This window comes from Scyliorhinus torazame, chromosome 12, assembly GCF_047496885.1.
Source record: "Scyliorhinus torazame isolate Kashiwa2021f chromosome 12, sScyTor2.1, whole genome shotgun sequence".
In the NCBI taxonomy this organism is placed as follows: Eukaryota; Metazoa; Chordata; class Chondrichthyes; order Carcharhiniformes; family Scyliorhinidae; genus Scyliorhinus; species Scyliorhinus torazame.
In genome coordinates, this window is record NC_092718.1 from 33,618,827 (window position 1) to 33,644,843 (window position 26,017).

At 46.2% G+C, this 26,017-nt stretch overlaps 1 protein-coding gene across 1 annotated transcript in view; it reads right to left on the bottom strand.

Moving 5' to 3' along the window:
- gnb5b (guanine nucleotide binding protein (G protein), beta 5b) overlaps positions 1–26,017 on the bottom strand; it is a 138,916-nt gene that overhangs the window by 12,042 nt on the left and 100,857 nt on the right. The window contains exons 7-9 of the mRNA XM_072470644.1: positions 20,184–20,275; positions 19,818–19,866; positions 8,270–8,366 (exon numbers count right to left, since the gene is read on the bottom strand). Coding sequence (XP_072326745.1) covers positions 8,270–8,366; positions 19,818–19,866; positions 20,184–20,275 — 238 coding nt within the window. The remainder of the gene's footprint in view (positions 1–8,269; positions 8,367–19,817; positions 19,867–20,183; positions 20,276–26,017) is intronic.

The following is a 26,017-nucleotide window of genomic DNA, read 5'->3' on the forward strand; positions in this document are numbered from 1 at the left end:
CATTCGCCCCACCACTTTGTTCAAACGTTCTTTTTAATAACCCGCTCATTCCAGTTTTTCTTCCACAATAAAAGTCCACGCTTCATCCGCCGTCTCAAAGTAGTGGTGCCTCCCTCGATATGTGACCCACAGTCTTGCCGGTTGCAGCATTCCAAATTTTATCTTCTTTTTATGAAGTACCGCCTTGGCCCGATTAAAGCTCGCCCTCCTTCTCGCCACCTCCGCACTCCAGTCTTGATAAACGCGGATCACCGCGTTCTCCCATTTACTGCTCCGAGTTTTCTTTGCCCATCTAAGGACCATTTCTCTATCCTTAAAACGGAGGAATCTCACCACTATGGCTCTGGGAATTTCTCCTGCTCTCGGCCCTCGCGCCATCACTCGGTATGCTCCCTCCACCTCCAACGGACCCGCCGGGGCCTCCGCTCCCATTAACGAGTGCAGCATCGTGCTCACATATGCCCCGACGTCCGCTCCCTCCACACCTTCAGGAAGACCAAGAATCCTCAGGTTGTTCCTCCTTGCGTTGTTCTCCAGTGCCTCCAACCTTTCCACACATCGTTTCTGATGTGCCTCATGTGTCTGTCTTCACCACCAGGCCCTGTATGTCGTCCTCATTCTCGGCTGCCTTTGCCTTCACGACCCGAAGCTCCTGCTCCTGGGTTTTTTGTTCCTCCTTTAGCCCTTCAATCGCCTGTAATATCGGGGCCAACAGCTCTTTCTTCATTTCCTTTTTGAGCTCTTCCACACAGCATTTCAAGAACTCTTGTTGTTCAGGGCCCCATGTTAAACTGCCACCTTCCGACGCCATCTTGGTTTTTGCTTGCCTTCCTTGCCGCTGTTCTAAAGGATCCACTGCAATCCGGCCACTTTCTCCTCCTTTTTTCATCCGTGTCCAGGGGGGATTCCCTTCTGGTTTACCGCACAGTGTTTTTAGCCGTCAAAATTGCCGTTGGGGCTCCTATCAAGAGCCCAAAAGTCTGTTTCACCGGGAGCTGCCGAAACGTGCGACTCAGCTGGTCATCGCCGCACCCGGAAGTCTCTGCAAGCCCAGTTTTAACAATGCAAATGGGTAAGAGGAATTTCCTTGTGAACATATATATACACACATGGATAGAAAACTTGGAAGGCGCAAGAGCTTTGTGTGTCTGTGTTCTGCCTCAGTCCGACACGAAAATGAGGCAATCCCCCCTCAGTTTTAACACTGCAGATGGGGTAGAGGAATCTTCGGGTCTCCCGCCCTCTAAACATTCTCACCCTGTGCCCCAGTGGAGCCTGTAAAGCCTGAATGGAAGGGTTCACTCTGCCACCCCACAGATGGGGCATTCTAAGAATGAATGGTGCACGTGTTTGTTTTTAATGTTGAAGTCCTCCTTCCCCAATAATGATCTACAAAGTTGGGGTGTTATTGTTACCCCCACTGTCAGGTGTCCCCTCTCCCCCGCCCGTCCGCCTGTTGTAAGACTGAGGGGGAATTGCCTCAGTTTCTCGTCAGCCTGGAACAGAACACAGACACACACAGCTCTTACGTCTTCAAGTTTTCAATCCATGTACATATGTTCACAAGAGCCTAGAATTAATAAATTAGTCCCACAGTGTGTTTGCATAATCCTTCATGAGTGATTGGTGCCTTTATATCATTATTAATATACACAACACTACACCCACCCCCCGGTATAATGTTTTGCCATAAGGCAGAAGGGAGTGCACTAAAGGGCATAAAGGATTGGGCCAGGAGTGTTATGCGCCCCATCCTTTAACATGCACAGTGTCTCATGGGGTGCAACCTATGGATGCTCAGCAACCACCCATTAAAAAAGTGGCCATTGTGTATGAGTGTATACTGTTCAAGGCTGCCATTTAAACTCAGACTCCTCCAAATCAACACAGCAGTCCTCTTTTTTAGTGTTTAGAGGTACATGGGCATAGCTACTGGGCTAGTAATCCAGTCACCCGGTGTATTCAAATCCTACCACAGTCGCTGGCAAATTCAACTTCAACTAATTATGGAACGCAAAGCAAATGTCAGTAATGGTGACCATGAAATGAGTTCACCAATGTCCTTCAGGGAAGGAAACCTGCCCTCCTCAACCGGTCTGGCATTTACGCGTTTCTAAACCCACAGCAATGCAGTTGACTCTTAAGTGCCTTCTGAAATATACCGAAGGTGACAGCCCACCGCCACCTTCTCAAGGGCAATTAGGGATGGGTAATTAACGCGGGCCTCGCTGGCTGTGCCCACCTCCCGCAAACAAATGAAAAAGGATGGATCAAACACCTCTTCTGCATTTTCTCTCACATTCTGTTGAACTGTTCATCTCTCTGAATAAACGACATTTCCTTTTCACTGCTGTCATCAACATGTTTTTGTTCTGAGCCAAGGTGAAAGTGAACAAAAATATTTTGCTTGGAAACTCCCCATAACGTTAAAAATTCCTGACAGCGACCAATAATATTTTAAATTGGATTGGTCTTTCAACATATTTTGAGAGGCCTTTTGACAGTATGCTTTTTTTTTTAATAGCTGTACTTTTGGGGGTGGGGGTGGGGAAGCGGGGGACACATAGTGCCTACGACTTTTGTTTTACAGTTTCTGCTTCTAGCAGAGTCTGGAACACCCCAACACAAGGGATCCCCTTGCACAGTGAATTACAGTCACAGACTTTTCGTTGGTTAGTTTCTGTGACCGATAATTTCCTCAAACGTAAGCTGTTCCGTTGTTGTACCATTACAAAAACAGTCACTTGCGGGGGGCCCCCGAGGGGGTCTCCTGGTCAGCTCATCCTCCTCGCATTGCGGCAGTCACTGGCGCTAAACCGATACAAATTGGGTGCAAATGGCCGAACTACGTGGAAAGTATTGTGCAGCCTTGAAAAAGACAGGTCAGCCTTCACTCTTTCGCAGCAGACTTGAAGACAACCATGTACGGGAGGATTAATGCATGGCTCTTTCAATGCACTCACAAATAACTTCACAGCAATAGTCTTATTATACCTGCTGAGATTAATAAGCAACAGATGGCACAAGGGCAAAACCCCATTCAGGCGAACGCAAAACATTACTGATGTCAATCTCCAACCCCTTCTGAAAGAGAGCGAAGGCAGGCTGTTGGGTGTGGATGCCAGCAAGATTGGCAGGAAAGTTAATTGTGCCATCTGGTGGGAGGTGGCACTGTCTCTGGGTGCCAACTCCTTCAGCCCCAAGACTTCAGGTCAGTGCCTCAAAACAAGTCCATCCATCTCAACAGGACAGGCACGGTAACAAAGAGGCTAGTTTCCCCTTTTCTTCCTTGTCCACTTCAGACACCAGCACAAATCTCACCCTCTGAAAGCAACACGAGGAAAACTAATCAGTGTGCTCTGGCTAGACAGAGCATGCACTATGGCTAGACAGAGCATGCACTATGGCTAGACAGAGCATGCACTATGGCTAGACAGAGCATGCACCGTGGCTAGACAGCTCCCATCAATAACTGGCAATCGCAACCCAAAAGCATCTTCCTGCTTTTCTCTCTCCACAGATGCTGTCAGAACTGCTGACATTGTCCAGTATTTTCTGTTTTTGTTCCTGCATTTCAGCAGTCTCATATACTCCCACATCTCTTATTTCATCCCTTCTATCGCTAATTTTTCTGTCTCCTCAATTTGAGGAACAATGCTGACATATCCTTTGTTTCTAACCTCCTTTCCCACAAGTTCACCACAGTATCAGGGTGGGGATTAGATGTTGATGATGATAATGCTAATGAGGAAGCGGAGAGCAGTTAGGTAGATATTTCTCCTGGCTGCTGCTTCCTCTTCCTGCCCCTGTCTTCCTCTGTCCCAATCCCTACCAACTCATCATTCACTCCCTCGTTCCCAGGCACCACCTCAGATTTTTCCACCCAGCAGGAATGAGATGGTCATGGTGAGGGTGTGGCACTGGATGATTCATTGCAGTTGAGAAATACCCATGGAGTATGTGAAGGCGTGTCCCTTACCCAGCGTAGACAGTAAGAGTTGCCAATGGCTCCAAAGTCATTGGACCCAAAAGCCTTGGGCTATATTATCTGAAAACAACAGTCTTTGAGGAAGATCATATCCAGATAAAGCACTGATGTCAGTCTCCAAGAATTTGTGACAATTGACAGTTCATGGTGGCTTATCAAGGTATCACACAGAGGCTTTTTATTCCTTGGAGCCAAGCGGCATTGGCAGTAGATCCCCATTGAAGACACAGTAGGGAAGGATAGGTTTGATCTCTAGAGGTAGTAGGGACAGAGTGGAGCACAACATGAATCATAGCTTCCGGAGTATGGCAATGCCTGGGCCTGTGACATCAGGATCATACAGCTGCCACAAGGCCATTCATGTTGTAGATCACTGGGGTCAGATCACTGGGGCCATGGATACAGGAAACCACTGGAATCCACCTTCTGGATATTGACGACAGCTGGGCCAGCAGCACATTCCAGCCAGGCCTCTAGCTTTCTCTCTCTGGGCACCACAACAATGGAGTATGAGAGACAGAATCAGGCTGCTAAGCAGCACCCACCAGCAGACAGCTTTATGGCAGATACCAGGTGCTATAAGGTGGGAACCAGCTCAGTCCCATGACCTTTCTGCATAATCTGAGGAGTCAACTGCCTCCCACCATCCAGGCTTTCAGGGAGCACTTGGAAGAAGCTTTAGAATAGGTGACAGAAAGACCCATGTGGACACCCAGAGGAAAGTGTGACAAGGGAATAAGGTGATTGCTTGCACATTTCCATTATTGTGTTCAATGGAACTGTGTTCTGACATGTCACTTTGTTATTCATGGAGGTTACAGGTATCCAGGAAAGCAAGTACTTGTTGGTGCTGATGTATGATAATTATTGACAATCAGGGCAGAGAGGGCTCAACTATTATTTTGAGTAATGGATTAAGGAATGTCTCTATTTTCAAGTGAAGAAAAGGGTCAAGCCCTGGTGTGAAATGGAGGGTGAGATGGAGAAGACTTTTGCCATGATCTGTCGTCTGACTGCCCGTTTTCAGATAGCTTGCTTGCTTCATGTTGCTCTGGCTCCACTATAGCCAAAGACCTATCCTCAGCCATGTCTAAGACCAGTCCTTCCTGAATATACAAAAGTCCTGTTCTATCCCCATGTGCTTCAATCGTACAACCAAGCACTAAAGAGGAACATCCCCCCACACCCCACCCCCAGTGTTTTCAAGCTAACCAATTATTTTGGTCTTAATATATCTGTTATTAAACTACCATCTTTAGATATGAAACAAGCTGTTAAATTTGAAAAGGCTACCCTATTAAATGTCTTCAACAAAGATGATATGGTCTCCCCGGCTGGGACTGGCATAATATTTTTTTTGTGTAAATGGGGGTGGTGCACTGCCCGGGGTGCGGTTTAGGATCGGCTGGGGTGTAGTTTTTGGGATGTGCTGGAGGCCCTGGGGATACTGATTCCTGTGTGTCAGAATGTGCTAGACTAGGCCACCCTGGGATGTCCCTTCTCCAAGGCACTTACTAGGAACATCTTGAGATGCTGGGTTTTGCTTCTTCCGTGCACAGGGGCCTGGGATTGAGATGAGTCCTGCACTTTGATTGATATCCTGTTGTCCCCCTAACGGACGGGGTGCTTTCTTGTTTGAATGAGCAGCTTGTTCTCTTCTTTATTAATGGATGATGGGCGTGCGCCGGGGGAATACAGACTCATGGTGGGGTCCTGATCCTTTGTTATCTTGTGATCCACTGCTGGTAGTTCTAGTTTTTCCTTTTTGTTTTTCTTGGGAGTTGTTGATGGCGCGGATCATAATCCGAACATGTTGCTGCTGGTCCTCTCTGTGTAAATTTAGGAAAAGATATTGGTTCTGTGCTGGGCCGGAGACTGGGGTTATGTTGCGATGTGTGATTTACATGTAACACCCTTATAGAACTGGGGTTCTCGTGTATTTCCATTGTATGTTTCCTTCTTTTTAAGGGGTGGGTATAAAGAATCCGTGATTGGTTCCTGCATAGTTAAGATGGGTCTGGTATCCGAAGAGAGGAGGGTGCTGTGTGGCATTGGTGCCTTTGGCACTGATGGCGTTGAGGAAGATGTATATTGACGTCCGCCTGAGAATGGCACAAAAAAATCTATCAACTCTCGTGGCAGTTGCGAGCAATCGTTGCGAGGAAATGTGTGCACCATTTTACCATCTTTTCATGGCCTTATCCTGTTTCACCCTTGTTCTCTGGTTGGACTCATAGAGGCATCAAATTATATCTAATAATTATATTGAGCTTGTTATACTGCTATTCTCCAGTACCCCTCTGTATCTGTGGAGCCTTTTCTTTGCTTGCTGTGCTGTACCATTCTTTTAATTTTGTTGCAGTGTTTGTTATAATGTAAAATCTTCCTAAAGATACCAAAAATAAAGTCCTTCAATGCAGGTAGGGAATATACAGTGAATGGTAGAACCCTCAAGAGTATTGAAAGTCAGAGATCTAGGAGTACAGGTTCACAGGTCACTGAAAGGGGCAACACAGGTGGAGAAGGTAGTCAAGAAGGCATACGGCATGCTTGCCTTCATTGGCCGGGGCATTGAGTATAAGAATTGGCAAGTCATGTTGCAGCTGCATAGAACCTTAGTTAGGCCACACTTGGAGTATAGTGTTCAATTCTGGTCGCCACACTATCAGAAGGATTTGGAGGCTTTAGAGAGGGTGCAGAAGAGATTTACCAGAATGTTGCCTGGTATGGAGGGCATTAGCTATGAGGAGCGGTTGAATAAACTCGGTTTGTTCTCACGGGAACGACGGAGGTTGAGGGGCGACCTGATAGAGGTCTACAAATTATGAGGGGCATAGACAGAGTGGATAGTCAGAGGCTTTTCCCCAGGGTAGAGGGGTCAATTACTAGGGGGCATAGGTTTAAGGTGAGAGGGGCAAGGTTTAGAGTAGATGTACGAGGCAAGTTTTTTACACAAAGGGTAGTGGGTGCCTGGAACTCGCTACCGGAGGAGGTGGTGGAAGCAGGGACGATAGTGACATTTAAGGGGCATCTTGACAAATACATGAATAGGATGGGAATAGAGGGATACGGACCCAGGAAGTGTAGAAGATTGTAGTTTAGTCGGGCAGCATGGTCGGCACGGGCTTGGAGGGCCGAAGGGCCTGTTCCTGTGCTGTACATTTCTTTGTTCTAAGTAACGATTAGCAAAAATGTATACTCATTCTTCAAAATCCTTGGAAACGATGTACAGAATATCCAGCACCAATAGCTTCCGCGGCACGGTAGCATAGTGGGTAGCACAGTTGCTTCACAGTACCATGCTCCCAGGTTCAATTCCCGCTTGGGTCACTGTCTGTGCGGAGTCTGCACGTTGACCCTGTGTCTGCGTGGGTTTCCTCCGGGTACTCCGGTTTCCTCCCACAAGTCCCGAAAGACGTGCTGTTAAGTGAATTGGACATTCTGAATTCTCCCTCTGTGTACCCGAACAGGCGCAGGAGTGTGGCGACTACGGGATTTTCACAGTAACTTCATGGCAGTGTTAATATAAGCCTACTTGTGACAATAATAAAGATTCTTATTAGAAGTTATGTGATTTTTCTTCCTGTGACTCAGTAGTTAGCACCGCTGCCTCACACCACCAGGGCCCCAGGTTCGATTCCGGCCTTGGCTGACTGTCAGTGTCAAGTTTGCACTTTCTCTCCGTGTCTGCGTGGGTTTCCTCCGGGTGCTCTTGTTTCCTCCCACAGTCCAAAGATGCGCAGGTTAGGTGGATTGACCATGATAAATTGCCCTCTTAGTGTCTAAACATGTGCAGGCTAGGTGGATTGGCCACGCTGAATTGCGCCTTAGTATTCAAAGATGTACAGGTTAGGTGGGGTTAAGGGGATAGGGCGGAGGGCCTAGGTAAAGTGCTTTTGGTAGGGTTGGTGCAGACTCAATGGGCCAAATGGCCTCTTTCTGAACTATAGGGATTCTATTGATTCCTCCCACTTAACGTGCAATTATTTTTAAATTCTCAAACTGGAAGTATTGTTCTGGTATTAGACGCACAGTTCAAGTATCGAAGATCAACTTGAGGCCATTTAATGATGAAATCAAGATTCTACTGCCAGTAGCACCTAAAGTATTAACCACTGTCATTAACTGCATACCTTCCTTGCTATTCAACTGGATAGGAAATGAATGTACAGTACAACGGATTGGAATACAAGAAGGAGTTTGGATTCCACGTCATTTTTTTTCAACCTGCAGAATATAATACCCATTTCCAGGAATTAACAACTTAAGCAGTTAACTCACCACTGAGGGAAAAGTCCACACTTGAGGCTCCAAAGATGATACTGTCCTTCGAATAGATGGCCACTTCTCTGTCGGCACGGAGATCATACAGGCGACACTAAAGAAAAAGACAATAGTTCTAAATGATTAGAATTTCAGGCATACTTTGGAGAACTTCCTATGTCTGCATGGGGTTCATCCGGGTGCTCCGGTTTCCTCCCACAAGTCCTGAAAGACATGCTGTTTGGTATATTTGGATATTCGGAATTCTCCCTCTGTGTACCTGAACAGGAGCCAGAATGTGGCGACTTGGAGCTTTTCATAGTAACTTAATTGCAGTGTTAATGTCAGCCTACTTGTGACATAAAAACTATAAACGAACTATAGGAATTTTGCTGGTTTCAAATTGGTCAAGGCAGAATGGGTCTCTTTTTTAAAAATTCATTCATGGGATGTGGGCATCACTGGCTGGGCCAGCATTTATTGCCCATCCCTAATTACCCCTGAACCAGGTGATTTCAGAGGGCATTTAAGAGTCAACCATATTGCTGTAGATCTGGAGCCACATGTAGGCCAGACAAGGTAAGGATGGCAGATTCCACCCCAAAAGGACAATAGTGAACCAGTAGTTCTTTGCGACAATGGTTTTGTTGTCATCTTTATACTTTTAATTCTATATTTTTGTTGACTTCAAATTCCACCATCTGCTGTGGTGGGATCTGAATCCTGAATTCCAGAGCATTACCCTGGGTCTCTGGACTGCTAGCCCAATGACAATACCACAACGCCACCACCTCCCAGTTTAGATTCAGTTTCAGGTCAAAATAATCCAACCCTCAAAAGGCAGATAAATTAGATTTACTGAGAGTTGTATATTGTTATAAAGGGTAGATCATGCTTGATGAATCTGATTTGAAGAGATTACTTAAGTAGTGGGCGTGGACGTGATTCACATGGACTTCTGGAAGGCAACTGGGACAGTCCCTCATACGAGAATGTTAGCAAATAATTGGCCTGGCCAGGAAATTGGCCGAGTGGAAGGCGACAGAGTGTAGGGACAATGAGTAGGTACTTTAATTGGAAGGATGTGACTAATTGTGTCCCGCAAGGCTCTGTATTGGGGCCTCAACTATTCAGTGTATTCGTTAACAACTTCAGTGATGGAATAGAAAACACATGTCCAAATTTTTTAATGGCACAAAGGCATGCGGCACTGTAAGCAGTGTAGATGGCGGGGTAAAATTACAAAGAGATATCGATTGCTTAAGTGAAGGGCAAAGTTGTGGTAAATGGATTTCAATATAGGCAAATGTGAGGTCATTCTCTTTGCATCTAAAAAGGACAGGGTATTTTCTAAACGATGAATAGTTATAAACAGTTGCTAGTCCAAAGAGAAGTGGGTTCCACAGTACACAGGTCATTAAAGTGTCATGTACAAGTAGAGAAAATAATCAAAATGGCTCAGGAAATGCTAGGGCATGATTCAGCGGACTTAAGTTAACGGCACGTTTAGCGGGGTGTTTCTCGGTGCTCGGCAGTGCCAGACTACTTGTGGATCAGGGAGCCATTTTTAATGGCAGCCCCGACATTTCAAACCACCTCCCCTCCCCCACCCCAGCTCTTTGTGGTAAGGACCCCCATGGCACCTTGGCACTGCCAACCTAGCACCCTGGACGTGCCCCTTCCAGTGTCACCTGGGCATCCTTGCAATGCCAGGGTAGCACTGCCAAGGTGCCAGGTGGCAATGCCAAGGTGCCGCTGCCCAGTACCCAACTGCCCGGGGGCCTCAACTCCCCAATGATACGCCCAGAGGTGCCATCACGGCTGGTTCATTACTTATCACCAGTACCAAATGGGGCCCAGTTGAAGCCTCGCTGGCGATTCCGGTGAATTTCAAGCCCCGGGTGAATTGGTCTAACGGCTCATTTAAATGTGCACGCCTGGACCTCGCCCTGCGAGAACGAGATCCAGAGCGTGCCACGCCGCAAGATTCCGTTGAATCGTGGGAGACATTTCGAGCATCGCGAATCTCGGTACAGGCCTTTCTTGAGTTTCAACGGCCTCATCCTGACTCCAAGTCGAGCGGCATGAGGCCGCTGAATTGCGTCCCTGATCTTTACAGCTAGAGGACGAGAATACAATGGTAGCTGGAATACTGCGAGCAGTCTCGGGCCTTAGATTTACATGCAGCCTTTATTATGCTGCAAGTAATGCCCCCTATTCTTGTATGCTGCATCCTGTTCCCCCAATGCAGCGGATCTGAAAACCCTGCCCTCATTTTTAAATCCCAATGCAGCCTCACCCCATCCTAATTTTACTTGCACCTTCAGCCTAAGATTGTGTCTTGTACTCTGGCCTTCTGTGGATTTCCCCCATCTGTCTGTCCCACCACTGGTCGTAAAAACCTCAGCTGCCGCTCTGCCAGTTCCTCCCTGTGGCCTTTCTCCTTCTCCCCATTTTTCTCTTCCCCTTCAAAAACTCTCAAACAACATCTGCATTTTAAACTGAACATCCAGCCACTTTCAAATCACACTCTGGCTTGGCACCTGTTCCTTACTCCTCTCATCTTTTTTTCTGTCCTCACCTCCCCGTCACCCCTGTATAAAATACCTTCAAACTATACATTAAAGGCTTTAAATAAATGCACACTGCTGTTGTTGTTGCCAAAGATTCACAAACGCTGAGTGACTTCTGGCTCACCCACAATTCTTAGAGTGGATATCTGCATTTGTATCAATCATTGATGGAACAAATAATTCTCAGAGTACTGAGCATGGAAAAAAACACCAGCTAACTTTCCCCAAATGTTTCCAAGATCGAGAGCTGATGAATTCTAGCATTCGAGAGAAAGGTTCTTGTTGAGTAAGGTTTACAGCGTGCATTTCTCATTACAACAGTTGTAAATGATTGGCTGTAAAACTCTTTGAGATATCTGGCTGCATAAATGTAAGTCTTTTTTAAAAATATTAATTAATTGTTGGTGCGCACAGGTAGTATTCCTGTATTCTCGAACATTGGGGAATTACGTTTTTCTAATCTATTTTTAATTCTTTCTCAACTCGAAGTTTCTTGCTTGTAAATTGCATACTCCTATCCTGGAGGGATTCAGTCAGAACCATCAAAATGGCAAGAAAACATTGACAAAAAAGGTGCATTTCAAAGTCTTTCTTCAGCAAATTAAAGGTTTGAAACAATGAATTCTGGACTTTTTATTTCCACGCTGGGGACAAACACATGAAATAATGGGGAACTTCTGAACTCTACATCCAACATTAAATACACCCACACAGGTCTGTAAACTTCCAGCTCAAAGTTTAATAACACAGCATCATGGTTCAGCTTTGATGAATCACCCTTTCATCATGAGTAAGTTCTATTTCTGACTGCACTTCTTGAAGAGATACTTAACGTGCAGATGAGTGCTTCTGGAAACTTTGACAGAAATGCTTCCATCTCTGAACATTTCAGAAGATGGTGGGTCCTTGCCATAGCTTCATTCGATTAAATAACCCAATATGTTTGTCAACCTCAGTAAGGGTTGGAGTGCGGGAGAGATTACCCACTGCGACAAGTCTCCATTGGGACTGATGCACTTCTTGAGAGCACATCTGATTAATTAATGCATCTTTATTATTGTCACAAGTAGGCTTACATTAACATTGCAACAAAGTTACTGTGAAGGTCCCATAGTCACCACACTCAGGCACCTGTTCGGGTACACCGAGGGAGAATTCAGAATGTCCAATTCACCTAACAGCACGTCTTTCGGAACTTGTGGGAGGAAACCGGAGCACCCGGAGGAAACCCACGCAGACACGGGGAGAACATGCAGACTCTGCACAGACAATGACCCAAGCCGGGAATCGAACCTGGGACCCTGGCACTGTGAAGCAACAGTGCTAACCACTGTGCTACTGTGCCGCCTTAATCTCCAATTCCATTGTCAAACAGATACTGCAAATAGTGTGGCAAGCGGTATTCCCCATTTGGTGATATTTTCTACCTCAGAAGGATGAAAAATTAGGGGTGGGAGTCTCTGGTCTCCCAGCTGCGTGTTTCCCAGCGGCAGAAGCCGGTGTGCATTCGTTGGCGGAAGGATTCTCTGGTCCCACCGCTGTTAATGGGAATTCCCATTGAAGCAACCCCCGTTGGCAGGAAACCCGAGATGCCGGAGAATTGCGGCCAAAGTGAACCCTGCCTTAGTCAAACCCAAACGTTCACGTATGCAATACAAGCCAGTGAGCTATCCCATTGTACAACTGCAAATGCATAGCTTAGCCAGATCGAAGCTTTCAAGGCAAATCTGTAAGTGAAAAGAAAGATGGCGTTGCATTTATATAGGAATTTCTTTTAGAAAACGTCAGGATGTTTAAATCTCTTTACAACCAATTACGTTTTTTTGAAGCGCAGTTACTGTTGTAATGTGGCAGCAAATTTGTGCAAAGCAAGGTCCCACAAAGCATTGGTGATGTTGATTGAGGATGAAAGATTGGCTCAGAGACCTCCTGATCTCGAGACCTCCCCTATCTGGGAATACATTCCAGCTGGTTATGCGTCACGTGATCATCTTGATTGTACGAACGGCGCCCTTAATAAACCTCTCATCGTGTTTTACAAGAATCCAGAGTGTGGGCACCTCCAAACCTTTTTCCCTTTGCAGCAACAAAGAAATCGAACAGCAGATAAAACTGGCGATGAGGATTGTGGCGTAAAAATCACTGGAAAGAAGATTTTGTCGACTAACAGTGGGACGACACCGGGAGCAAGGGAATATTCTCGGTATCGGGCTCACGCACACACAGACATCGGGCGAAGCACTGCCGCCAATGTGAAAGTTTAACAAAAGATTTCAACAGCAACAGTGAGTAAGAAGACCGCCAGTGAGGGAAGATTTGCTTGTATTGAAGTGAGTGGGGTCTGGGCTGCAGGGACCGCGCACGTGGCGAAGCTAAACGGGCTGTGGGGAATGGGGATTTCGAAGGCTGCCGACTCTGCGCGGGCCGCTGCTCGGGTAAAATGTCAAAATATAGTCAGCCATAAAAGGAAACGATTTCTTAGTTGGTTGTTCAAGGGATTGTTAGTGCCATATTTTGCATCGTCAGAAGGAAGTATAGACCCTAGGAGCCGGCATCCGAAAATGGCTGGAAAAACTGGCACGATGGGGCACATTTGATGAGGGTTCTGAAACATGGAGTTCATACGAAGAAAGATTCCAATTGTTTTTAATAGCTAATCAGACACCGGAGGACCTAAAAGGTCGCAACATTTCTCAGCTCAGTTGGCCGTAAAACATTTACGCGGATACAGAATCTTGTTCACCCAGCAAACCCAAGAGACAAGTCCTTCAGTGAATTAATGAAAATCTTAGAGGGACATTTCTCTCCTGATTATCGATTGCAGAGAGGTTTTGGTTCCACCGCCATAGTCAGGAAGAAGGTGAAACCATTTTACAGCTGTAGCGCCTTTAAGAAGATTGGCTAGACATTGTGAATTTGGTACAATGCTTGATGATACTCTTCGAGACAGGCTGGTTTGTGCGTTACACAGTGCAGCTACTTACTGTGAGTGATATAACTCTTAAAGCTGCTGTGGAACTTGTCACATCTATGGAGCTTGCAATGAGAGAAGCTTCACAGAGAGGCTGGAATGCAGATCCACAAAATGGATACCTCAAGGAACAGGGCTGCAAAAGTGCAACCATGTCACCATTGTACACAGGTTGAACATTCAGCGGGGTAATGCTGGAGTAAATCAAACACTTGCAAGAACTGTGATAAGAAGGGCCACATTATTGGGCTCAGAAAACTTCTTCTGCACTAGTCATTTTCAAACCCAGGGTCACGACCCGTGGGTGGGTCGCAGTCCGGTGTCAGAAGGGTCGTGGGGCCATGCATTGCGGCATTCCCTGTAACGGAAATTAGTGCCCAAAGACGCGACCGGCTTTTAAAAGTGCCGGCCGCGTCCGGCTTTCAGAATGCCAGCCATTCCGTGCATGCGTGCCCCCTCAGCACCAGAGCCCAGCGCGGCAGAACACCTCCTCCTGATGTCAGCGCGCTGACCCAGGAGCCGATTCTTTTCTTAAATTGTTGGGAGTCTTCCTGCCTGGAGCGGCGGTAGAGAGCAGGTCAGTCTCCCCCGACGCTGACATCATGTGTTCTGGGCACGAGAGAGATTCCTCCATTTCACAGCTGCCAGCAGTGCTGGTGTGAACTCCAGGGCCTCTGGTGAACAACCCATGAAGAAGAAGCTGAAAACAAGAACAAAGCAGCATAAAGATGATTACTTGAGGTGTGGGTTTATTAATTGTGCAACCGCAAATCAGAATTCAAAGTTCATGGGCGGAATTCTCCGACTCCCCACAGGGTCGGAGAATCGGCGCGGCACCGCGCGAATCGCGCCACGCCGCCGGGATGCAATTCTCCGCAATGCGGAAAATCGCCGCCATCGGCACGGCGCCGGTCGGGGTATGCGGCGACTCTCTGGCCCGGGCTGGCGCGCCGATTCTCTGGGCCGGATGGGCCAAGCAGCCGCCAACAAAAAGCCGAGTCTCGCCAGTGCCATTCTAACCTGCTCTGGGCCGGCGGGAACTCGGCGTTGAACGGTCCAGGGGCGGCCTGTGGGGGGGGGGGGGGGGGTGGGGGGGGGGGGGGGGCTTCCGTAGTGGCCCGGCCCGCGATCGGGGCCCACTGATCGGCAGGCCGGCCTCTATGCCCTCCGGCCTCCTTTCCTCCGCGCCGGCTCCTGTAGCCCTGCGCCATTTGGCGTTGGGGCCACCGCGGGCAAGAAGGCCACTGTGCATGTGCTAGTTGCCGTTGGGCCAACTGCGCATGCTTGGACCCCGTGGCGCCACGTTCAGGCAGGGATCGGCAGCTGGAGTGGCAGAGGCTGCTCCAGCGCCGTCCTAGCCCCCTGTGGGCCGCGGAACGGGATCCCGGAACGGGCGCCAACGCCGGAGTAAAACACTCCCGTTTTAACTCTGGCGTCGGCACTTAGCCGCCTGTTGGAGAATCCCGCCCCATGTGTGTTATATGAAGAGAAGCACTGGCAAATGAAAATTAAAAACCCTCAAAACTTCAAAGACATTTGGAGACTAAGCATGGTGAGTTTGAGGACAAACCTTTTGATTTTTTTCAACAGATGCAGTGAGATCTTAAATCATCAGCTGAAGTAATTATCAGAAATGTGAAAGAAGCGGCAGGGTGGTGCAGTGGTTAGCACTGCTGCCTCATGGTGCCGAGGACCTATGTTCGATCCCGGCCCCGGGTCACTGTCCGTGTGGAGTTTGCACATTCTCCCCGTGTCTGCGTGGGTCTCACCCCACAACCCAAAAATATGTGCAGGGTAGGTGAATTGGCCGTGCAAAATTGGCCCTTAATTGGAAAAAAGAATTGGGTTTTAAATTTATTTTAAAAAAATAATCAGAAATGTAATATTGAATAATAAAGCAAGTGAGATCGTGAGGACCAAGTAGGCACATCTGACACATTAAAGGAAATAAAAATGGTGACTTGTGAAGGATGGCCGGTATGGGTCCAGAAGGTTGGCTGGCGTGGGTCCCGAAGGGTGGCCAGTTGGTAAAAATCGGTTCCCAGGCAAAAAGGTTTGAAAAACATTTCTATACCAAGAAAGTGCAAGAAGATCAATACAAGTAAACAATCAAGTCGTGTCTAAAAATTAGTGGATGAAGCTAAAACACAGCAAAACTGAGCCGCTTCAAGAGCTAGAGCTAGGCGTATTGTCAATTCAGGGAGATCAACAATGATTTGGGGCGTACTCGAAGGTCATGAATTTATAATGGAAGTGGATATGGGCACAGCAGTATCAACACCAGAGATGATTTGTCATCAAAAGCTAAAGCATCTGCCTTTAAAACCATCAAATGTGATCCTAAGGATGTACACTGAAGAGGTCGTACCATTAAAGGGATGCATTATGGTGAAAGTAGAAACAAATAGGCAGACTGTAAAGTTGCCTCTTCACGTTATCTATGGAAATTTTCCTGCTCTATTTGGCAGAACATGGTTGGCTAAGATTAGGCTTAACTGACTAACAGTCAATCAATTAGTGGATTCAAAGAGCAACTTGCCACAATTTCTGAAGAGGTATGAGAAGGTGTTTGAAGATTCGCTGGGATCTATGACTGGAGTTGAGCTACACCTAAAAATCAAGTGAGACAGCACTGTCAAATGTCTCAAAGCTCGAACCGTACCATACGCCATCAAGCCTAAAGTTGAAGAACTAGAAAGATTAGTAAGGAGAGGAATCATTGAACCTGTTGCTTCAAGTGAGTTGGCAACACCAATTAACCCTGTATTAAAGTGGGATGGCTCAGTGAGAATTGTGGGTATTTTACAACTATTAACTCAGTTTTGTGCGTAGTTCATTATCCACTGCCACTGCTTAAAGACATGTCTGCTGGACCTTCTGGAAGTCAGAAATTCAGTAAAATTGATCTTTCACAGGCATATCTGCAGATGAATGTGGCTGTCAAATCACAGCTATGGCTCATCGTAATGCACAAAGGTCTGTATCATGACAGAAGACTTCCTTTTGGAATAACATCTGCGCCTGCTCTTTTCCAAGGATACATCGATCAAATTTTAAGTGGGTTGAATGGAGTGTGATGTTATGTAGATTACGTACTCATCGCCAGTTCGAGTGAACAGAAACACTTGGAGAATTTGGAAGCTGCCCTGAAGCTGTAACAGAGCCACAACCTGAGAGTTAAGAAAGAAAAGTGTAACTTTCTCCAAGTCGTCCATAAATTACCGTGGTCATATCCTCGACAAAGACAATTTACACAAAGAACTGAAGAAAATATCAGCAATCTTAGAAGCACCAAGTCCTCAAAACATGACATAAGTAAGATCGATTTTGGGATTGATCAATTATTATGGTAAATTTGTGCCGAATTTAGCAACATGATTGAAGCCTTTACATATGTTGCTCTGTGTCAAACAGGCATGGCACTGGTCAGAGGAATGGGAGAAAGGATACAATGAAGTGAAAGAAGCTTTACTGAAGTCAGAGTTGTTGGTTTATTATAATGCTAAGATGAAGTTGCAACCAGCTTGCGATGCCTCACTCTATGGGGTTGGTGCAGTTGTCTCACACATTATGCCTTCAGAAGAGCGACGGCCGATAGCGTTTGCTTCACGCACTCTTAAATTCAGCTAGAAAAAGAAGCTTTGAGCTTCATTTTCGGTGTAAGAAGATTCCACCAATACCTTTAAGAGTGCCATTTTACCCTTTTGATGGATCCTTGACTACAGTCTTTGGGCTGTACAACGGTATATCTTCTTTTTTTCCTCTTTTTAAAAATAAATTCAGAATACCCAATTCATTTTTTCCAATTAAGGGGTAATTTAGCGTGGCCAATCCACCTACCCTGCACATCTTTGGATTCTGGGAGCGAAATCCCTGCAAACACAGAGAGAATGTGCAAACTCCACACGGACAGTGACCCAGAGCCGGGATCGAACCTGGGACCTCGGCGCCGTGAGACTGCACCGCCGTGCTGCCCCGGTCGGTATATCTTCTTTGGCAGCTGGTAGATTACAAAGATGGTCACTGATATTGTCGGCACACACTTACAATATTGCAAGTCAGAGCAGCATGCAAATGCTGATGCTTTATGATGGTTGGCGATACAAGTCAAGCATGACCCTGAAGAAAATTGTGTCAATATTTTGTGTTGCTCGCTCGTGGATAATATGTGCACCTATACTTTCATCTCAAATTCAAAGATATACAAGAACCGATCCAGTGATGGGGAAAATGATGGACTTTGTCCAAAAAGGAACGCTGTTAGACATTCATAGGAAAAATCCAGCAATCAAGCCCTGCATCAGACGAAGACTTGAGTTGACAGTGCAGAATGGAGTTCTATTACGAGGAATCCGTGTGATTATTCACCCGTGCTTGCGTAGTAGAGTCCCTGACCAACTGCATGAGTGGCATCCTGGTGTGGTGGGAATTTGAAAGGGGACAGTATACACCATATCAAGTCAGCTCCATCTCATTCAGCAACGAATGGATAGGCTGAACGTTTTGTGCAATCACTAAAGCATTCTATCAAAGCAGTGAAGGACCACGGGACATTGTCAAGAAGAGTAAACACATTTCTAATATCTTATCGGAACAATGTACATGCTACCACGCAAAGTTCACCGGCAATGCTGTGGTTTAAGAGGGAACTACGAACACAGTTTGATTTGTTAATTCCACCTGATGCTTCAGAGATTGTCAAATGACAACAGGCACAAATTACTAAGAAGGAGAAAATCTCTAAAAAGCGAGTATTCAACCAGGGAGTGAAAGTGCTAGCTAGCAGTTAGACCACCAATCAGAAATGGGTACCAACTATGATCCGAGCAGAGACAGGTCCCATATCATGTGCAGACGGATAATGGGAGAGTTTGGCGATGTCATGCTGATCAGTTACTTGCTGCACTATTGAGTTTGCAGAAACTTCTCAAGAGGTTCCACCATTAGAAGATCTAGAGAGCTATCCTTTGGAATGGACACTGGAGACAATGGCAAATTCAAATTCTGTTTCTGAGGACCTTTCAATGCCTATAGTAACAGATTCTGAAATAATTACTCAAGAGGTACCATCTGCAGAAAGGAATGAGGACACTTCTGAGGTCGCAAGTAGCTGAGTTCAAGAATGCCAAATTTTACAATAAACTCTACCGAAAAGGAATAGACGTCCACCACCATTGAATAGTATATGTGTACAGAAATAACATATCAGGGGATCTGTTAATTGTTGTTGTTGCACTAATGGAGTAAAGAAAGAGGGGTGTTGTGTATCTGGGAATATATTCCATCCGGTTCTGCGCCACGTGACATTAGCATAGTGTTTGCGCGGGGTTAGAGCATATTACCATCGTAATTGAATTGAGCAACATCTTTAATAAACCTCTCATCATGTTTTACAAGAATCCAGTGTGCGGGTGCCTCCATACCGTTTCTCTTTGCGGCAACAAATATGACACCTCCCTTGTTTTTTTGAAGTTGTGGCATGGGGTTTTTCACCATCACCTGAGATGACAGATTAGATTACGGCCTAATCTGAAAGGCATCACCTCCAACAGTGCAGCATTCCCTCAGTACTGCACTGCAAGCATCAGTTTGGATTATACCATTCAGTTCCTGGCGTGGGACTTGAACCCACAATCTTCCTACTCAGAGGAAAGAGTATTACCACAGAGCCATAACTGACACCATGTATGGGAATAACAACTTCTCCCAAGGAACCACAAACATCCGTTTGATTGTGCTTTTTTTAAAACAGCTGCCTCAAAAGGATTTACTTAAATTCTCTGCTTGAGGACAGAAAGTTAGAACTGTCCATTCGTTATCATTCAATGGGAGCAGAAAAGTGCAACATAAACGTTATATTGTATCTAAAAGTTATTGAAATTTATCAGAAAGAATCAAAGAAAACAACACTGCCAGTTTGTTGATCATATCATGTTTGTCAGGAACTTTCTTGACAAAACAAACTCTTCTATATATCACACAAACGAAACATTATTAAGACCGGTGATTAAAGTTGACTTACTGTGGCATCGTCTGAACCAGAGGCAAAAGCATCGCCGCTGGGGAAATACCTGTTGTGAGAGAAGGTATTTCAGTATCATGTTTAAAACAGGCCAGTATATCACTATAAACCTGAATGTTGAATATTTTAGTTATGTGACTATAGCTTCAGTGATACACACAGAACCACAAGCAGGACACAATTATTATTCATACATGGCAAACATACATTGAGGTTTTCTCAGGTCCCTGAATGTGGCACAATTGTGGCTGTCAAAGGTGATTCAGTTTGTTCAAAAGAAACCGAAAAAGGTTAGTTGACAAATAGCTCCTGCAGTTTCAAGCCCGAAATAAGACTTTCAAGGAATATATCATTAAATCCACTAACCTAACACTGTTGATGTCAGACTCATGAGTCTCAAAGGACTGGATACACTGACCAGAGCGCATGTCCCAAACCATTGCTTTCTTATCACAACCCTGTGAGTAAACAAGAAGAAAGATAAGTAAGACAAGAGATTGAACTGAACAGAACAGTATTTCATTGACTTTAATGACTACTAATCACGTCCAATACCTACATAGATTATAGGAGATAAACAGCTATATGAATGGCCACATACATAGGACATAGAAAAATACAGCACTGAACAGGCCCGTCGGCCCACGATGTTGTGCCGAACCTTTGTCCTAGATTAATCATACATTATCATAGAATTTACAGTGCAGAAGGAAGCCATTCGGCCCATCGAGTCTGCACCGGCTCTTGGAAAGAGCACCCCACCCAAGCTCAACACCTCCACCCTATCCCCATAACCCAGTAACCCCACCCAACACTAAGGGCAATTTTGGACACTTTATCATGGCCAATCCACCTAACCTGCACATCTTTGGACTGTGGGAGCACCTGGAGGAAACCCACACACACAGGGGGAGGATGTGCAGACTCTGCACAGACAGTGACCCAAGCCGGAACCAAACCTGGGACCCCGGAGCCGTGAAGCAATTGTGCTACCCACAATGCTACCGTGCCATCCTTAAGAACAAATTAATCTACACTATATCATGCTACCGTAATCCATGTATCTATCCAATAGCTGCTTGAAGGTCCCGAATGTTTCTGACTCAACTACTTCCACAGGTAGTGCATTCCATGCCCCACTACTCTCTGGGTAAAGAACCTACCTCTGACATTCCCCCCTATATCTTCCACCATTCACCTTAAATTTATGTCCCCTTGTAATGGTTTGTTCCACCTGGGGAAAAAGTCTCTGTCTACTCTATCTATTCCCCTGATCATCTTATAAACCTCTATCAAGTCGCCCCTCAACCTTCTCCGTTCTAATGAGAAAAGGCCTAGAACCCTCAACCTTTCCTCGTAAGACCTACTCTCCATTCCAGGCAACATCCTGGTAAATCTCCTTTGCACCTTTTCCAAAGCTTCCATACCTTTCCTAAAATGAGGCGACCAGAAATGTACACAGTACTCCAAATGTGGCCTTACCAATGTTTTGTACAGTTGCATCATCACCTCACAGCTCTTAAATTCAATCCCTCTGTTAATGAAAGCTAGCACACCATAGGCCTTCTTCACAGCTCTATCCACTTGAGTGGCAACTTTCAAAGATGTATGAACATAGACCCCAAGATCTCTCTGATCCTCCACATTGCCAAGAACCCTACCGTTAACCCTGTATACCGCATTCATATTTGACCTTCCAAAATGGACAACCTCACACTTTTCAGGGTTAAACTCCATCTGCCACTTCTCAGCCCAGCTCTGCGTCCTATCTATGTCTCTTTGCAGCTGACAACAGCCCTCCCCTCACTATCCACAACTCCACCAATCTTCGTATCGTCTGCAAATTTACTGACCCACCCTTCAACTCCCTTATCCAAGTCATTAATGAAAATCACAAACAGCAGAGGACCCAGAACTGATCCCTGTGGTACGCCACTGGTAACTGGGATCCAGGATGAATATTTGCCATTCACCACCACTCTCTGACTTCTATCGGTTAGCCAGTTCGTTATCCAACTGGCCAAATTTCCCACTATCCCATGCCTCCTTACATTCTGCATAAGCCTACCATGGGGAACCTTATCAAATGCCTTACTAAAATCCATGTACTCTATGTCCACTGCTTTACCTTCATCCACGTGCTTGGTCACCTCCTCAAAGAATTCAAGACTTGTAAGGCAAGACCTACCCCTCACAAATCCGTGCTGACTATCCCTAATCAAGCAGTGTCTTTCCAGATGCTCAGAAATCCTATCCCTCAGTACCCTTTCCATTACTTTGCCTACCACCGAAGTAAGACTAACTGGCCTGTAATTCCCAGGGTTATCCCTATTCCCTTTTTTGAACAGGGGCACGACATTCGCCACTCTCCAATCCCCTGGTACCACCCCTGTTGACAGTGAGGACGAAAAGATCATTGCCAACGGCTCTGCAATTTCATCTCTTGCTTCCCATAGAATCCTTGGATATATCCCGTCAGGCCCGGGGGACTTGTCTATCCTCAAGTTTTTCAAAATGCCCTACACATCTTCCTTCCTAACAAGTATTTCCTCGAGCTTACCTGTCTGTTTCACACTGTCCTCTCCAACAATATGGCCCCTCTCATTTGAAAATACTGAAGAAAAGTACTCATTCAAGACCTCTCCTATCTCTTCAGACTCAATACACAATCTCCCGCTACTGTCCTTGATCGGACCTACCCTCTCTCTAGTCATTCTCATATTTCTCACATATGTGTAAAAGGCCTTGGGGTTTTCCTTGATCCTACCCGCCAAAGATTTTTCATGCCCTCTCTTAGCTCTCCCAATCCCCTTCTTCATATTAAAACATGCTGCTGTGCAGAGAGACCTGGGTGTGCTAGTGCATGAGTCGCAAAAAGTTGGTTTACAGGTAAATGGAATTTTGTCCTTCATTGTTAGAGGGATGGAGTTTAAGACTAGGGAGGTTATGCTGCAATTGTATAAGGTGTTAGTGAGACCACACCTGTAGTATTGTGTTCAGTTTTGGTCTCCTTACTTGAGAAAGGGTGTACTGGCCCTGGAGGGTGTGCAGAGGAGATTCACTGGGTTAATCCCAGAGCTGAAGGGGTTGGATTATAAGGAGAGGTTGAGTAGAGTGGGACTGTACTCGTTGGAATTTAGAAGGATGAGGGGGGATCTTATAGAAACATACAAGATTATGAAGGGAATAGATAGGATAGATGCGGGCAGGTTGTTTCCACTGGCAGGTGAAAGCAGAACTAGGGGGCATAGCCTCAAAATAAGCGGAAGTAGATTTAGGACTGAGTTTAGGAGGAACTTCTTCACCCAAAGAGTTGTGAATCTATGGAATTCCTTGCCCAGTGAAGCAGTTAGGGGCTCCTTCATTAAATGTTTTTAAGATAAAGATAGATAGTTTTTTGAAGAATAAAGGGATTAAGCGTTATGGTGTTCGGGCCAGAAAGTGGAGCTGAGTCCACAAAAGATCAGCCATGATCTCATTGAATGGTGGAGCAGGCTCGAGGGGCCAGATGGCTTCCTCCTGCTCCTAGTTCTTATGTTCCCTCCTGGCTATCTTGTATACCTCCAATGCCTTGTCTGAATCTTGTTTCCTCAGCCTTACATAAGTCTCTTTCTTCCTCTTAACAAGACATTCAACCTCTTTTGTCAACCATGGTTCCCTCACTCGAGCATCTCTTCCCTGCCTGACAGGGACATACATATCAAGGACAAGTAGCAACTGTTCCTTGAACAAGTTCCACATTTCACTTGTGTCCTTCAGCATCTACTGCCCTCAAGCATCCAGCAGAGGGCGGTAGACCGGAGCTGCTGATTGGCTGTTGTGGGGGAAATTTGCATATGTCTGTGTGCTCACCCTAACTTGAAGGTGTACCTCTGCAAGCGACCCTAGCTGTTCAAGTGAAGACAAGCATCCAGCAGAGGGCAGTAGAGCAGAGCTGCTGATTGGCTGTTGTGGGGGAAATTTGCATGTGTCCGTGTGCTCACCCTAACTTGAAGGTGTACCTCAGCAAGAGACCCTAGCTGTTCAAGTGAAGAGAAGCATCCAGATTTCTTCAGTGTTTCCCTCCCTACCCCCTCCTCTAACCAAAAAAAACCCAACCGCTGTAAAGATCAAGAGGAAGGGTCGAGGGCAGGTAGAAGCCGATGACGTCACAGCCTGCAGGTAAGGGACTGGCTGGTGACTGGTAAGTAGTTGTTATTTTATTTTCCCTCAGGTGTTATCTTGCGGGGCGCAGAGGTTGCTGAGTGAGTGCTTGCTGAGAAGGGGAGTAAATAACAGGTAAGGTCTTTCTTTCTTTTACTTTTCTTATCTAGCGGGGATGGCAGGGAAGATAGTGCAATGTTCCTCCTGCAGAATGTTTGAGATGAGGGACGCTGTCAGTGTCCCTGCTGATTTCATCTATGGGAAGTGCACCCATCTCCAGCTCCTAAGAAACCACGTTAGGGAACTGGAGCTGGATGAACTTCGGATCATTCGGGAGGCAGAGGTGGTCATATATAGAAGCTTCAGGGATGTAGTTACACCGAAGAATAAAGATAGATGGGTGACGGTGAGAGGGGCTGGGAGGAAGCAGTCTGTACAGGGATCCCCTGTGATCGTTCCCCTTAGTAACAAGTATACCGCTGTGGATACTGTAGGGGGGGGGGGACTTACCAGGGGTAAGCCATGGGGTACAGGTCTCTGGCACAGAGTCTGTCCCTGTTGCTCAGAAGGGAAGGGGGGAGTGGAGTAGAGCATTAGTCATTGGAGATTCCATAGTTAGGGGGATAGATAGGAGATTCTGTGGGAACGAGAGAGACTCGCGGTTGGGGTGTTGCCTCCCAGGTGCCAGGATGCATGATGTCTCGGATCGTGTATTTGTGGTCCTTAAGCGGAAGGGGGAGCAGCCCCAAGTCGTGGTCCACATAGGTACCATCAACATAGCTGGGAAAAGGGATAGGGATGTAAGGCAGGAATTCAGGGAGCTAGGGTGGAAACTTGGATCTAGGACAAACAGAGTTATTATCTCTGGGTTGTTACCCGTCCCACGTGATAGCGAGGCGAGGAATAGGGAGAGAGGGGAGTTGAACACGTGGCTACAGGGATGGTGCAGGAGGGAGGGTTTCAGATTTCTGGATAATTGGGGCTCATTCTGGGGTCAGTGGGACCTCTACAAACAGGATGGTCTACACCTGGACCAGAGGGGTACCAATATCCTGCGGGGGAAATTTGCTAATGCTCTTCGGGAGGGTTTAAACTAGTTCAGCAGGTGCTTGGGAACCTGAATTGTAGCTCCAGTATGCAGGAGGTTGAGAGTAGTGAGGTCATGAGTAAGGTTTCAAAGTTGCAGGAGTGTACCAGCAGGCAGGAAGGTGGTTTAAAGTGTGTCTTCTTCAATGCCAGGAGCATCCGGAATAAGGTGGGTGAACTTGCGGCATGGGTTAGTACCAGGGACTTCAATGTTGTGGCCATTTCGGAGACATGGGTAGAGCAGGGACAGGAATGGTTGTTGCAGGTGCCGGGGTTTAGATATTTCAGTAAGCTCAGGGAAGGTGGTAAAAGAGGGGGAGGGGTAGCATTGTTAGTCAAGGACAGTATTACGGTGGCAGAAAGGACGTTTGATGAGGACTCATCTACTGAGGTAGTATGGGCTGAGGTTAGAAACAGGAAAGGAGAGGTCACCCTGTTAGGGGTTTTCTATAGGCCTCCGAAAAGTTACAGAGATGTAGAGGAAAGGATTGCAAAGATGATTCTGGATAGGAGCGAAAGCAACAGGGTAGTTGTTATGGGGGACTTTAACTTTCCAAATATTGACTGGAAATGCTGTAGATCGAGTACTTTAGATGGGTCCATTTTTGTCCAATGTGTGCAGGAGGGTTTCCTGACACAGTATGTAGATAGGCCAATGAGAGGAGAGGCCATATTGGATTTGGTACTGGGGAATGAACCAGGACAGGTGTTAGATTTGGAGGTAGGTGAGCACTTTGGTGATAGTGACCACAATTCGATTACGTTTACTTTAGTGATGGAAAGGGATAGGTATATACCGCAGGGCAAGAGTTATATCTGGGGGAAAGGCAATTATGTTGCGATGAGGCAAGACTTAGGATGCATCGGATGGAGAGGAAAACTGCAGGGGATGGGCACAATGGAAATGTGGATCTTGTTCAAGGAACAGCTACTGCGTGTCCTTGATAAGTATGTACCTGTCAGACAGGGAG